At 45.1% G+C, this 14,489-nt stretch overlaps 2 protein-coding genes across 6 annotated transcripts in view; one reads left to right on the top strand and one right to left on the bottom strand.

The window, feature by feature from the left end:
- The window catches only part of AMPH (amphiphysin), a 131,175-nt gene that overhangs the window by 55,591 nt on the left and 61,095 nt on the right, over positions 1 to 14,489 (bottom strand). For all 5 annotated transcript variants that reach the window (XM_080582224.1, XM_080582225.1, XM_080582223.1 and 2 more), the window contains exon 3: positions 352 to 406. In XM_080582224.1, the coding sequence (XP_080438350.1) occupies positions 352 to 406 (55 nt within the window). The remainder of the gene's footprint in view (positions 1 to 351; positions 407 to 14,489) is intronic.
- On the top strand, positions 331 to 12,769 carry LOC308190625 (uncharacterized protein). Its single transcript, XM_080582228.1, has 2 exons — positions 331 to 426; positions 5,207 to 12,769. Exon 2 carries the CDS (start codon positions 9,179 to 9,181, stop codon positions 11,945 to 11,947), a length of 2,769 nt encoding a protein of 922 aa, XP_080438354.1. The 5' UTR covers positions 331 to 426; positions 5,207 to 9,178; the 3' UTR covers positions 11,948 to 12,769.

Here is a 14,489-nt window from a genome sequence, read left to right as displayed (position 1 = left end):
ACCTGGAAACCTGCAAGGGGTCTCTCATCTTGCATAGAGTATTTGGTATTCTAGCATTTGCAAAGACAAGTGACAACATGTGCAGATTTTGTGGGTCCTCTTTGCAGCAGTTCTGCACACAAAGGACAGCTGAAGATAAGCCATGCATGCAGGACTGTGCACATGAGTTGACATCAAAGCTGCAGAAACTCTTGCAACAGATTAAAGAGCTTGAGATGGATCCAAACCAGAAAAGTGGACTACTCACTAGAGCAACCATTACTTGTATTTGCCTTTGTATATTTTAAACAAGCCTACTTGCCTCAATTTTTATCAAAAGTTTTGTTTATGAAAACACGACTTAAAAATTACCTTTGATGGCTGCTAAATATGCTCTCAATTCTCTCTGGAGCCTGGAACCCTCTGCCTGGAAAAGAAAAAAAAAAAGTAAGTAAAAAGACATCTCAATTATATTATTGCAATCACATTTTAGTTATATTTTATGCCTTAAAATGTACATACACTGTGTCAAATTTAATAAGAGCAATTTCATAAGTTGAATTGAGTTAGCTGATGAATAATGTTACTTCTTGTAAGCATATACATGTTCATATAGAAAAGGTGGCCTGCCCAAGATGTTATGTGTAGTGTACTTTCTAGGCTAAAATTTCTAGTTTTATCAGCCACTTGGACAGGGAAGAATTCCAATCAAAGAAAGACGTGTATTTCATAGCCAAGGTCCAGTTCAAGTCAACCTGGCCCATGCCTTAACCTCAAACACAAAGTATTATTAAGAATGCTGCATACCCTGCATACCCGTTTGAAACCACTCAAAATTGATGCCATCCTAGACTTGCAAAAAATCCATGCCCCTACATAAATGGCTTACTACTTTTGCAAACATTGAAATATTTTGCAAGCACATAACTCCTAAAAAACAATAACATCAGTTATTTTGTTTAGTTTGGCTACTGCATCTTGCAGTCTGCTGTGAACTCTCAGCTGTTTCGTCAGCACATAAACCAATATGATCTTTCTTATACCAACAGACTTTCAAAAACTCAGACTAAACAGAAGAAAACAGGTTGCTTTACTTTATTTCTGACTGTAGCACGATTTGGACTTCACAGTTCCTAGGATTTGCAATAAAATCTGTACTACATGATAGCACATACTTTATTGCTAAAAAAAGCTGTTCTCCAGGACCCTTTGAATAGCCTGAAGATTATGGAAACCCTCTGTGCTTATTGGTTCCCAATATCCTTCAAGGTACTTATTTAAGTGCTTGGAAACTACAGAAACATCAGCTTGCAATCACATTTTCTCACATCCAGCTCTACCATATGGAAAAATCAGCTGCAAAATATGAGCAACTGCTTTGGAGTTGTTCTCATATTTTTCATATGATAGTTAAACCCCCAAATGGTGCATGTGTGAATACTTCAGGAGACAGAGTCTCAACTGGTATAAGCTGTCGTAACTCCACTGAAGTCCAAGGACTTGTGATGCCAGTGTACACCGTTGGGGCCTACGTCGGGGGGGTGGAGTTGGGGGCCCGGGTCTGGGGCTGGGGGTTTGGGAGCTGCTTGTAGACAGTTGGGGCCTGCATCTGGGGAGGGAGGGGGTTGGGGCCTGTGTCTGGGGGCGGTTTGGGGCCTGCTTGTAGAAGTATATAAACTGTGTTATGGAACCAGTAGGCACGCTCCTGCTTGTGGGACGCCCGGCATTGCAATCGCAAATAAAAATGCTACTTCACTGAGGTCCTTGCCCGAGCCTATGTTATTGGCTACAGAGTGTTTCTCACAAGGTGTTAGGGTTTTAAGTTTCAGGGCTAGGGCACTAGGGTTGGATTTTCGGGTTAGGGTTTTCAGGGTTTAGGGTTAGGATTTTAAGGTTTCTAGGGTTGCGGTTTTAACTGTTAGGGTTTTAAGGGTTTGCAGGGTAGGGTTTTAAGGGCTTGGGGGTTCATGTGTTAGGGTTTTAGGTTTTTTGGGGGTTTTAGTGTTGATAAGGTTTTTAGGGTTAGGGTCTTAGGGTTTTGAGGGTTAGGGTCTTAGGGTTTTCTTTTTGGTCAGGTATTTAGTGATAGGGTTTTAAGGTCTTAATTTTTTTTAAGTTAGGGTCGTTAGGGTTATGGTTTTAGGGTCTTTAGGGTTAGGGTTTTAGGGTTTTAATTTTTTTGATTAGGGTTTTTAGGGTTTTAGGGGTTTTAGGCTTAGGGTTTTAGTGGTTTTAGTGTTTTAAATTTTTTTTGCTTAGGGTTTTATTTTTTTTTGGTAAGGATTGTAGGATTAGGGTTTTTTGGGCTTTAGGGTTTTTAGGGTTAGGGGTTAGGGTTAGCTCCGTTAACTCCGCCTTTAGGGTCAGGGTTAGGGTTAATGTCAGGGTTAGGGTCTGGGTCATTAGGGTCAGGGTTAGGGTAAGCTCGGTTTAGGGTTAGGGTTTAGGGTTTAAGGTTAGAGTTAGGGTTAGCTCTGCCATTAGGGTTATATGCATATATAGGGTTTTATGCATGTCAGTCTTCTTCTGGGATCCCTTGTACTCAGAAGCCATGGAACGTACAGAAATTATCTTCCCAATTCATATCTTTCTTGGCATGAACACTAATGTAACCTCTTGGCTTGTGAAGAAAATGGGAAGTAGATACTCACAGCAACTTCATGATCCTCTGTTATCCAGATGGCAACAATTTTTAGTTATGAAAGGAATTTCTGATGTTTTTGAACCAGTAAACTCCAGCTGGAAGGCTCTGAACTCTGTTAGCTACCCTCATTGTCAGTAAAAGTCCTGTATTTACTCATATACATGACGTTTTGTCACTAAGAATAACTAGCTTACTCATTATTAACTTGCTTATTAGAATAAATAGCATGTGATGGACACACATTACTCAAACATGATGTTTATAACTGGACTACTGCATAATTTTACTCCTGGTATCCTAAACCACTGGGAGATCTGTTGTGGGTGGTTAGTGTCAGGAGTCATCACCAACCACTTCTCTGGAAAACGTTTAAGAAAAAGTCAAAGCAGTAAACCACAATGCAAATATTTTGCCGTATGTGCTGTTATAAATTCTGACAACTCATTCAAAAGAATATTTTTTAACACAAATCTCCCTCAGTCTAGCTTCTATTAATAGGTCACAAAGCTATTGAAACATCTAAGCAGCACAGAGCCATGTGAATTACCCTTTGTTAGCAAATGTATGAAACATGATGTTAAACCACCTGTGGGCAAGGGCCTGCTTCCGTTAAATTTGAGAGTAAATCTCTCAATTTCAGTGGTAACAGAGTTAGACCCTTCTAGAAAATACCAGAAATACAAATTTGCATTGGAAATCCTTAAATTTGTGAATTCTGCAAAACACGCATCTACACATTTTGCAACTCCCTATTAGTGAAGGTCAATTCACTTTTATCAGCTAGCACACTAATCATTATTCACAGAATGAAAATATTGCACTGATGGCTCCACACACCTTGCAAACCATCATATAGTGATTATAAAAAGCACTGTTTCTAAGATTACTATATAGTTAAATTTTCTCCTTATTGATACACGCTTTCTCCTTTTTGGTCTCTTACATGAAAGCCTCTGGTGGCTCTGAAACCACTGCTCCAATTGTCTTCATTAAGGCCATCAATTTTGTTAACTGAGATGCAGCTTCTTGAAGGGGAATGAAAAATAGGTGTCATTTTGCAGATGCTGTGCTCCTCTGAAATGAAATTTCCCAAGAGAGCACTGATGCTTCCTTTATCATTTCATAATTTGTTTTATTTGTTTTACACAAGGTAGCAAAATGAGTCAGAGTATCATAATATGCAAGAAAACTCAAGGGAGAAATCTCAGTAGCATACGTAATGGCAAACTTCTCACAATCTGGTAGTTTGATAACAGCAGACATGTTCTCACCAGATTCCAGCTCTAGAAATCAATGTTCTTAGCTCACCTGGTCAAACTCAACATACAAATTACCACAAGTCTGTCAGGCAATCGTGTTAAACTGTGCATATGAGCAAGGGGGCATAATGACCACCCAAAACAACATCTCTCACTAGGAAAATTGATAAAGTTCTCTACAGTCACATCCCAAACAACAATTTGGTATTTTGCACTTTGTAGCAGAGGGTCAGTACTGCTGTCAGATGCCTTTTGCTACTCTCTCGTCTTATTACATGGGCAGTATATTATGTAGCTGGTAGAAACACATGTCCTCAATGAGGTAAGGAGGCTCAGTGTTTTAGGATCATTCGTCATCTACAGTCACAGGTCTTAGAGACCTTTTCAGAAGCATTAAGCCTTTTTGGCAATACTGATTTCTGTGTACATTTATTTTTGGTCTAATTTCTTTAAAGAATAGTGTTTAGGTATGCCTTAGCACTGGAATCATGAGAGCCATAACACAGCCACCATAGACCAGAAGCCTGAAGAGACGTACAAAAAGTTTTAATGACTAAAATCATAAAACACATGGTTTGTGTCTTACTAGCTTTTGCTTTCTGATGCACCAGAAAAATAATTGCTTCCACCCAGAAACTAAAGGCAGGCCACCGTGCCTCCACAAAAGGTGGAATTGGATGACCTATTTGCCAGGCTTACTTATTCACAGCTTTCCAGGCAGACCAGAAGAGTTTGATTTTTCTATCATGTCACATACAGGATGTAAACAAACTACATCTTTACTGGAAAGGCCAGCACGGCATGCGCTTGATACCAAAACCAAATGAATCACTCCACTTTAGCAAGAGTCAAAAGCTCTGCGCAATGCTGAGACTGGAGCATAGGTTACTTACTAACCTGCCCCACACAAATGTAGAAAAGCTAATTATTAATGCAGCTCTGAGTCTAATACTGGAATTTGGGCGAATTAATTCATATTAAAGCATTTTCTGTACCACCTGGCAAATGCCCTCTATTGTAACGTGCACTTTTTAGCTGCAATGTAAAGCAAGGCTGTTGCTCTGTTCGCAAACAGCTAGGTAGAATTTACATGATAGGCCTTAAGGGACCTCAGAAGTACAAATGCAAAGGACTACTTCATTAAGTGAAGTTTAACAATAAAATAGGCTATTGGGATGCAGCCTTAATTCAGTATGAAGTACATCAGCATGCTACAATACCCTGTTTAACCATTCTCTCTCTTATACTCCCTAGAACTGTCCTCCAAATTTGGACTTTTTTTTTTTCTCAAAGAAACACATTTCTTCTTTTCTATTTCTACCAGCTGTGAGAGACTTGGGGTTTGAATCATTTGTCTAGTGTGTCACTTGAAAAAAAGGTGGGTTTGCAAACTGCTCTAGAAACACAGAGGTTTTCAGCATGCCAGTACCTACCAGGGCAGCACCAAATTTGTCCACCCACCAAGAAGACTCAAGAGGAAGAATTTCATCATTCTAGTAATGAAGTAACATCATGAGTTGGAGGAAACTGCATCAAATTGATTGGACTCCTCAGACAGTTTGGACGAATCTGAAAAGTACGAACTTTCAGGCTAGAGCCATCATCCTCTGCCCCACGTTAGTGGTGGCACCCAATAGCCACATAAGAAAACTCAGTGCCTGCAGCAATGCTCTAACTACCCTTTTACTTCTGACTGCTGATGCCCAAAGCAACTCGCTGTGTTTGAGATGAGGGCTGAGCAGAAAATACTTAGTGCCCTCCCTAGACAAAGTCCCAAACTTTTTGTTCTCTATTTCCAGCCTCCGGACTAAATCTCTCCTTCCTCAAGCTAGGATTCTACTTCCACACCTATTACATCTTCTTACAGTCATACTTACATTCCCTAACTACGGCTCAAACTAATTATTTTAATGCATATTTCAAGTATGCAAGGTCAACAAGTGCAGAATCTACAAGTATATGGCTAAAAGTAATCTATACATACAGATTTTCTGACTTACAGATTTTCTATACATATAGATTTTCTGAAAACTAGATTTTCTGAATATATATGTAGCCTGTCTATGCCTATAGCTGTATATTCATAACTATATTCACAATTAGCATGTATAAGCTATGTATTAAAAGTTTTCGTAGAAAACTGTTCAGAACTGTTTATTGTGAACTGGATCATTGTCCTGGTTCCAGTTAGGACAGAGTTAATTTTCCCTCATAGTAGCTGGTAGGGTGCTATGTTTTGGATTAGGATGAGAAGAGCGCTGATAACATGCTGATGTTTTAATTGTTGCAGAGCAGTGTTTACACCAGGCCAAGGACTTTTTGGCTTCTCGCTCTGTCCTGCCAGCGAGCAGGCTGGGGGTGCAGCAGGAGCTGGGAGGGGACAGACCCAGGACAGCTGACCCAAACTGGCCAAAGGGGTATTCCATACCATCTGACGTCATGCTAAACAATATATAGGGGTGGCTGGCCGGGGTGGGGGGCCGGCTGCTCGGGATAGGCTGGGCATCGGTCAGCGGGTGGTGAGCAATTGCGTTGTGCATCACTTGTTTACTTACACATTATTATTATTAATACTATTATCATTATCACTATTATTATTATTATTGTTATTATTATATTCCTGTCTTAATAAACTGTCTTTATCTCAACTCACCGGCTTCACTTTCCCGTTTCTCTCCCCCATCCCAGAGAGGGAGGGGGGAGGGTGAGCGAACGGCTGTGTGGTGTTTAGCTGCCAGCCGGGTTAAACCACAACAGCCCTTTTGGCGCCCAACGTGGGGCTCGTAGGGTTGAGATATCGACAAATTTGACCAGAGTGTGTTAAACTAAAATTGGTATAAGTATTGGACCTGCTTAATAGTTGCTAGTCACGATGTTGATTGCCTTAATCTCCATTCTGCTGTACCTGTATTCCAAATTGAGTTTTATGGTGCGTTACTTTCTGTATGTGCTCCCTGTTGCACTGTTTATCCTTTCCGGGCCCTGGTTTAAGATTGTTATGGTACTGTGCGGTGTAACAATGGCTTATGAAATGATGAAATATCTGGTCACGACTTTAACCTGGTATTTGTACTCAGCACTGACGTCGACTCTATACTTTGGAACCCATATCTCGGAAACTATTAGCAATTACACCTATTGCCTGTTTTCGTTAGGGAGCCAATCTGTGAAGGGGACAGGGGAAGACATGTTTCCCTACCTGTTCACTCTCCCTTTCTCCTTCACCACCCTCTTATCCCCCGAGCTAGTTACGGTGGTTCTCCGAGATGTTGAATATCCTTGGGATACTCAGACCAGCCTGCTCTTGTTATGTCTCCTGAATGCGCTTCAGGTTTTGTTGAGGGTTAAACAACTACTTAGGAATCTCATCCGGAGATCTGTCTTGAGGCGGGATAGTTGCGAGTGGCAAGGAGTGTGGGAGGATATGGGCAGGTTTCTAGAGCAGTGGTCACCTCCAGTGTTTTGGACATTCACCCCTGAACAACTGCAAAATCCTAAAAAGCTGGCAGAATGCTTGAAAAAAAGGTGTCATGACTCTGGCAGTTCCAAAGTGACACAAATCACTGTAGCGTGCTGGGGTCTGGCTTGTGCCTATCGAGCTGCAATTGATGCTACTAACAACCTAGCTCCCGCTCCTGCAGCTGCTCCAGCTCCAGCTCCTGCAGCCGCTCCAGCTCCTGCAGCCGCTCCAGCTCCTGCAGCCACTCCAGCTCCAGCTCCTGCAGCCACTCCAGCCCCTGCAGCTGCTCCAGCTCCAGCTCCTGCAGCCGCTCCAGCTCCTGCAGCCGCTCCAGCTCCAGCTCCAGCTCCTGCAGCCGCTCCAGCTCCAGCTCCCGCAGCCACTCCAGCCCCTGCAGCAGCTCCAGCTCCTGCAGCTGCTCCCACTCCTGTGTCTGGGTCAGAGAAACGAGCTGTAGCAGTGCAAGTTGACCCTGCAGAGGGTATTCCAACCCCTGTGGCAGACCCTGTGTCTGGGTTAGAGAAATGAGCTGTAGCAGTGCAAGTTGCCCCTGTAGACAAGGTGAAAAAATGGTATAGAGGCTCAGGTCGTTTAGAACGCAGACAGTCTTCTGCTAAGTCTGGACATAGTGAAGACGAGGCTGGGCCATCAAAGGTGCAGGAGACTGAAGATGAGGATGTCGAAAAATCAACAGGAACTACCCGGACTCTATACCAGCGTGAGCTACGAGATGTGCGAAAAGATTTTGGTCGCTGTATAGGTGAGCAGCTTGTCACCTGGCTGCTCCGGTGCTGGGACATGGGAGCCAATTATGTGGAATTAGAGGGCAAGGAAGCCAGGCGGCTGGGATCCCTTGCTAGGGATGCATGCATTGACAAAGCAATTGGAGATGGAGCACGACCTCGCAGCCTCTGGAGGCGTCTCCTGTCAGCTGTGCAGGAAAGGTATCCCTTCAAGGAAGAACTTGTATGTCTACCAGGCAAATGGACCACCATGGAGAAGGGAATTCAGTACCTGAGGGAATTGGCCGTACGGGAAGTCATTTATAAGGACCTAGACGACACACAAACATCCGCAGATCCAGATGCAGTCCGGTGTACACCACCCATGTGGCGGAAGTTTGTACGGAGTGCACCATCATCATATGCCAGCTCATTGGCAATACTAGCCTGGAAAGCGGAGGAGAATCCCCCAGTGAATGACGTGGCTAAATTACTCCGGCAGTACGAAGGAAATCTCTCCTCTTCCCTACAGGCCTGTGTCTCGGCTGTGGAGAAACTCTCTGAAGAGGTCCACCAACTTAAAGAGAATTTATCTTCCCCTCCACCTGAACGAACCAGTGTCCACCAGCTAAAAGAGAATACTTTGGAGAAACTTTCTGAAAAGATCCACCAACTTGAAGAGAGATTATTTTCCTCCCCACCTGTACAAACCAGTGTCTCAGCTATTAGGGGTAAACGTTCATCTATGCAAGGAAGACAATATGGTGGGCACACACACCGTGCCACCCTGTGGTTTTACGTACGTGACCATGGAGAGGACATGAGAAAATGGGATGGAAAATCCACTGCGACCCTAGAGGCACGGGTACGTGAATTGCAAAGGAAAACAAGTGGGAAAAAGGAGTTCTCTGAAAAGTTTGCTGCTCCAACTTCCAGCAGGCAGTCCTTTAAACACAGAAACGAAGATTCTGACCAGGACTAGAGGGGCCCTGCCTCCAGCCAGGGGGAGGAAAGGGACAATCGAGTTTATTGGACTGTGTGGATTCGATGGCCTGGCACGTCAGACGCACAGAAGTATAAGGCTTTGGTAGACACCGGTGCACAATGTACTCTAATGCCATCAAGCTATAAAGGGCCAGAGCCCATCTGTATTTATGGTGTGACGGGGGGATCCCAGCAGTTAACTGTATTGGAGGCTGAAGTGAGTCTAACCGGTAATGAGTGGCAAAAGCACCGTATTGTGACTGGCCCAGATGCTCCGTGCATCCTTGGCATAGACTATCTTAGAAGAGGATATTTCAAGGACCCAAAAGGGTTCCGCTGGGCTTTTGGCATAGCTGCCTTGGAGACAGAGGACATTAAACAGTTGTCTACCTTGCCTGGTCTCTCAGAGGACCCTTCTGTTGTGGGGTTGCTGAGGGTTGAAGAACAGCAAGTGCCGATCGCTACCACAACTGTGCACCGGCGGCAATATCGCACCAACCGAGACTCCCTGAGTCCCATCCATAAGCTAATTCGTCAACTGGAGAGCCAAGGAGTGATCAGCAAGACTCATTCACTTTTTAATAGTCCTATATGGCCAGTGCGAAAGTCTAATGGTGAGTGGAGACTAACAGTGGACTATCATGGCCTGAACGAAGTCACGCCACCACTGAGTGCTGCAGTGCCGGACATGCTAGAACTCCAGTATAAACTGGAATCAAAGGCAGCCAAGTGGTATGCCACAATTGATATCGCTAATGCATTTTTCTCCATCCCTCTAGCAGCACAGTGCAGGCCACAGTTTGCTTTCACTTGGAGGGGAGTCCAATATACTTGGAATCGGCTGCCCCAGGGGTGGAAACACAGCCCTACCATTTGCCATGGACTGATCCAGTCTGCGCTGGAGCAGGGGGAAGCTCCTGAACACCTGCAGTACATCGATGACATCATTGCGTGGGGTGACACAGCAGAGGAAGTTTTTGAGAAAGGGATGAAAATAGTCCAAATCCTTCTGAAGGCCGGTTTTGCCATAAAACAGAATAAAGTTAAAGGACCTGCACGAGAGATCCAGTTTTTAGGAATAAAATGGCAAGATGGACGTCGTCAAATCCCAATGGATGTGATCAACAAAATAACAGCTATGTCTCCACCAACTAGCAAAAAAGAAACACAAACTTTCCTAGGTGTCGTGGGGTTTTGGAGAATGCATATTCCAAATTACAGTCTGATTGTAAACCCGCTCTACCAAGTAACCCGTAAGAAGAATGCTTTTGAATGGGGCCCTGAGCAACGACAAGCCTTTGAACAAATTAAGCAGGAAATAGTTCATGCAGTAGCCCTCGGGCCAGTCCGAACAGGACCAGATGTAAAGAATGTGCTCTACACCGCAGCCGGGGAGAATGGTCCCACCTGGAGCCTCTGGCAGAAAGAACCTGGGGAAACTCGAGGTCGAGCCCTGGGGTTTTGGAGTCGGGGATACAGAGGATCTGAAGCCCGCTATACTCCAACTGAAAAGGAGATATTGGCAGCATATGAAGGAGTTCGATCTGCTTCGGAAGTGGTCGGTACTGAAGCGCAGCTCCTCCTGGCACCCCGACTGCCGGTACTAGGCTGGATGTTCAAAGGAAGGGTCCCCTCTACACATCATGCAACTGATGCTACATGGAGCAAGTGGGTTGCACTGATCACTCAGCGAGCTCGAATAGGAAACCCCAGTCGCCCAGGAATCTTGGAGGTGATTATGGACTGGCCAGAAGGCAAATACTTTGGGATATCATCAGAGGAGGAGGTGGTTCGTGCTGAAGAAGCCCCACTGTACAACAAGCTACCGGAAAATGAGAAGAAATATGCCTTGTTCACTGACGGGTCCTGTCGTATTGTGGGAAAGCATCGGAGATGGAAAGCTGCTGTATGGAGTCCTACACGACGAGTTGCAGAAGCTGCTAAGGGAGAAGGTGAATCGAGTCAGTTTGCAGAAGTGAAAGCCATTCAGCTGGCTTTAGATATTGCTGAACGAGAAAAGTGGCCAGTTCTCTATCTCTATACTGATTCATGGATGGTAGCAAATGCCCTGTGGGGGTGGTTACAGCAATGGAAGCAGAACAACTGGCAGCGCAGGGGCAAGCCCATCTGGGCTGCGGCATTGTGGCAAGATATTGCTGCCCGGGTAGAGAACCTGGTTGTAAAGGTACGCCATGTAGATGCTCATGTGCCCAAGAATCAGGCTACTGAAGAACATCAAAACAACCAGCAGGTGGATCAGGCTGCTAAGATTGAAGTGGCTCAGGTGGACCTGGACTGGCAACATAAAGGTGAATTATTTATAGTCCGATGGGCCCATGACACCTCAGGCCATCAAGGTAGAGATGCAACATACAGATGGGCTCGTGATCGAGGGGTGGACCTGACCATGGGCACTACAGCACAGGTTATTCATGACTGTGAAACATGTGCTGCAATCAAGCAAGCCAAACGGTCAAAACCTCTTTGGTATGGAGGACGATGGCTGAAATATAAATATGGAGAGGCCTGGCAGATTGATTACATCACACTCCCACAAACCCGCAACGGCAAGCGCCACGTACTTACAATGGTGGAAGCAACCACCGGATGGCTGGAAACATATCCTGTGCCCCATGCCACCGCCCGGAACACTATCCTGGGCCTTGAAAAGCAAGTCCTATGGCGACATGGCACCCCAGAGAGAATTGAGTCAGACAACGGGACTCATTTCCGAAACAACCTTATAGACACTTGGGCCAAAGAACATGGTATTGAGTGGGTGTATCACATCCCCTATCATGCACCAGCCTCTGGAAAAGTTGAACGATACAATGGACTGTTGAAGACTACACTGAAAGCAATGGGTGCTGGGACATGGAGGAGTTGTGGACTCGATTGAGGGTGGAAAGGCCTTGCAGAGGGATCTGGATAGGTTGGAGAGCTGGGCGATCACCAACCGCATGAAGTTCAATAAGAGCAAGTGCCGGGTCCTGCACCTGGGACGGGGAAACCCTGGCTGCACATACAGACTGGGCGATGAGACGCTGGAGAGCAGCCTAGAAGAGAGGGATCTGGGGGTCGTGGTAGACAGCAAGTTGAATATGAGCCAGCAGTGTGCCCTGGCGGCCAGGAGGGCCAACCGTGTCCTGGGGTGCATCAAGCACGGCATCGCTAGTAGGTCAAGGGAGGTGATTGTCCCGCTCTACTCTGCGCTGGTGCGGCCTCACCTCGAGTACTGTGTGCAGTTCTGGGCACCACAGTACAAAAAGGACATTAAACTGTTGGAGAGTGTACAGAGGAGGGCTACGAAGATGGTGAAAGGCCTGGAGGGGAAGACATACGAGGAACGGCTGAGGTCACTGGGCCTGTTCAGCCTGGAGAAGAGGAGGCTGAGGGGAGACCTCATCACAGTCTACAACTTCCTCGTAAGGGGGTGTCGAGAGGCAGGAGACCTTTTCTCCATTAACACCAGTGACAGGACCCGCGGGAACGGGGTTAAGCTGAGGCAGGGGAAATTTAGGCTCGACATCAGGAGAGGGTTCTTCACAGAGAGGGTGGTTGCACACTGGAACAGGCTCCCCAGGGAAGTGGTCACTGCACCGAGCCTGTCTGAATTTAAGAAGAGATTGGACTGTGCACTTAGTCACATGGTCTGAACTTTTGGGTAGACCTGTGCGGTATCAAGAGTTGGACTTGATGATCCTTAAGGGTCCCTTCCAACTCAGGATATTCTATGATTCTATGATTCTATGACATTCAAAAACTGGGATACACATTTGGCAAAGGCCACCTGGTTAGTCAATACCAGGGGATCTGCCAACCGAGCTGGACCTGCCCAATCAAACCTGTTACGCACTGTAGAAGGGGATAAAGTTCCTGTAGTGCACGTAAGAAACATGCTGGGTAAAACAGTCTGGGCTACTCCTGCCTCAGGAAAAGGCAAACCCATTCGTGGAATTGCTTTTGCTCAGGGACCTGGATGCACTTGGTGGGTAATGCAAAAGAATGGGGAGGTCCGGTGTGTACCTCAAGGGGATTTGATACTGGGTGAGAATAGCCCATGAGTTGAATTGTAGTATGTTAATTATTATATAATACTGTATGTCATCACTACCATGATTGCTATATATATCATAGATGAAAATGGTGATTAATTAGAATGTATTGGAAAGAGTGTAACCTGAGCATGACATAAATGGTATGGAATAAGGGGTGGATATCTGTCCTGGTTCCAGTTAGGACAGAGTTAATTTTCCCTCATAGTAGCTGGTAGGGTGCTATGTTTTGGATTAGGATGAGAAGAGCGCTGATAACATGCTGATGTTTTAATTGTTGCAGAGCAGTGTTTACAAGAGGCCAAGGACTTTTTGGCTTCTCGCTCTGTCCTGCCAGCGAGCAGGCTGGGGGTGCAGCAGGAGCTGGGAGGGGACAGACCCAGGACAGCTGACCCAAACTGGCCAAAGGGGTATTCCATACCATCTGACGTCATGCTAAACAATATATAGGGGTGGCTGGCTGGGGTGGGGGGGCCGGCTGCTCGGGGATAGGCTGGGCATCGGTCAGTGGGTGGTGAGCAATTGCATTGTGCATCACTTGTTTTCTTACACATTATTATTATTAATACTATTATCATTATCACTATTATTATTATTATTGTTATTATTATATTCCTGTCTTAATAAACTGTCTTTATCTCAACTCATCGGCTTCACTTTCCCGTTTCTCTCCCCCATCCCAGAGAGGGAGGGGGGAGGGTGAGCGAACGGCTGTGTGGTGTTTAGCTGCCAGCCGGGTTAAACCACAACAATCATTTTCAGTAAATGCATTACAGTCCAGAGCTCAGCTGTGTGAGCTATCTCCAGGGTCAGTTATTATAAAGAATTCCCGAAGAAACATATACCAATCTGCTCTAAAAATAGTCAAAAATAACTTGATCATTCAACTTCACATTCTGGGAGAAAACAATTAGCACAGTTTCTAAAGCTGCGGAGGCATAGCAGGTTATATCCAGGGGCAATCAAAGGCAGCCCAGCATGACTGCAGTTTAGACTTCAGATTCGGAGCAATCAACAGGCAGAATCAAGAAAGCAAAACATCAGATCAAGCACACTCTCCTTGGAAGTGAGGAATTAGTTGGAAAGGGTCTGGCCTGCTCCTGCAGAGATAATTTTGTAGCATAAAACAGAGAGCCTCACCTTCCTATGAATCCTGCCTGACTAGAAGTTAGTGTCTCTTGTCTTGGGAAAAATGCCCTCTCAGTTGTAAGATAATTATTAAACATATATTTTAGGATGAAATGGCAATCATCAGAGAACATCCTCCCACAGACACCCAAATTATCTGCACATTGTATTGCTTGTATTTGGCTTAGTGGTCATTCAGTATCTGAAGCAGACTTTGGCATGGCCCCTCAAAAGATGTCTGTCAGATTAAATCTGTGA

The sequence above is a fragment of the Anser brachyrhynchus genome, assembly GCF_964034855.1.
Source record: "Anser brachyrhynchus genome assembly, chromosome: 2".
NCBI classification, from domain to species: Eukaryota; Metazoa; Chordata; class Aves; order Anseriformes; family Anatidae; genus Anser; species Anser brachyrhynchus.
Note: the sequence above shows the minus strand (reverse complement) of the source record. Positions and strands in the feature narration are given on the sequence as shown.

Coding starts and splice junctions, on each gene's coding strand:
- LOC308190625 (XM_080582228.1), top strand. CDS start 9,179: ATGCCATCAAGCTATAAAGGGCCAGAGCCCATCTGTATTTATGGTGTG.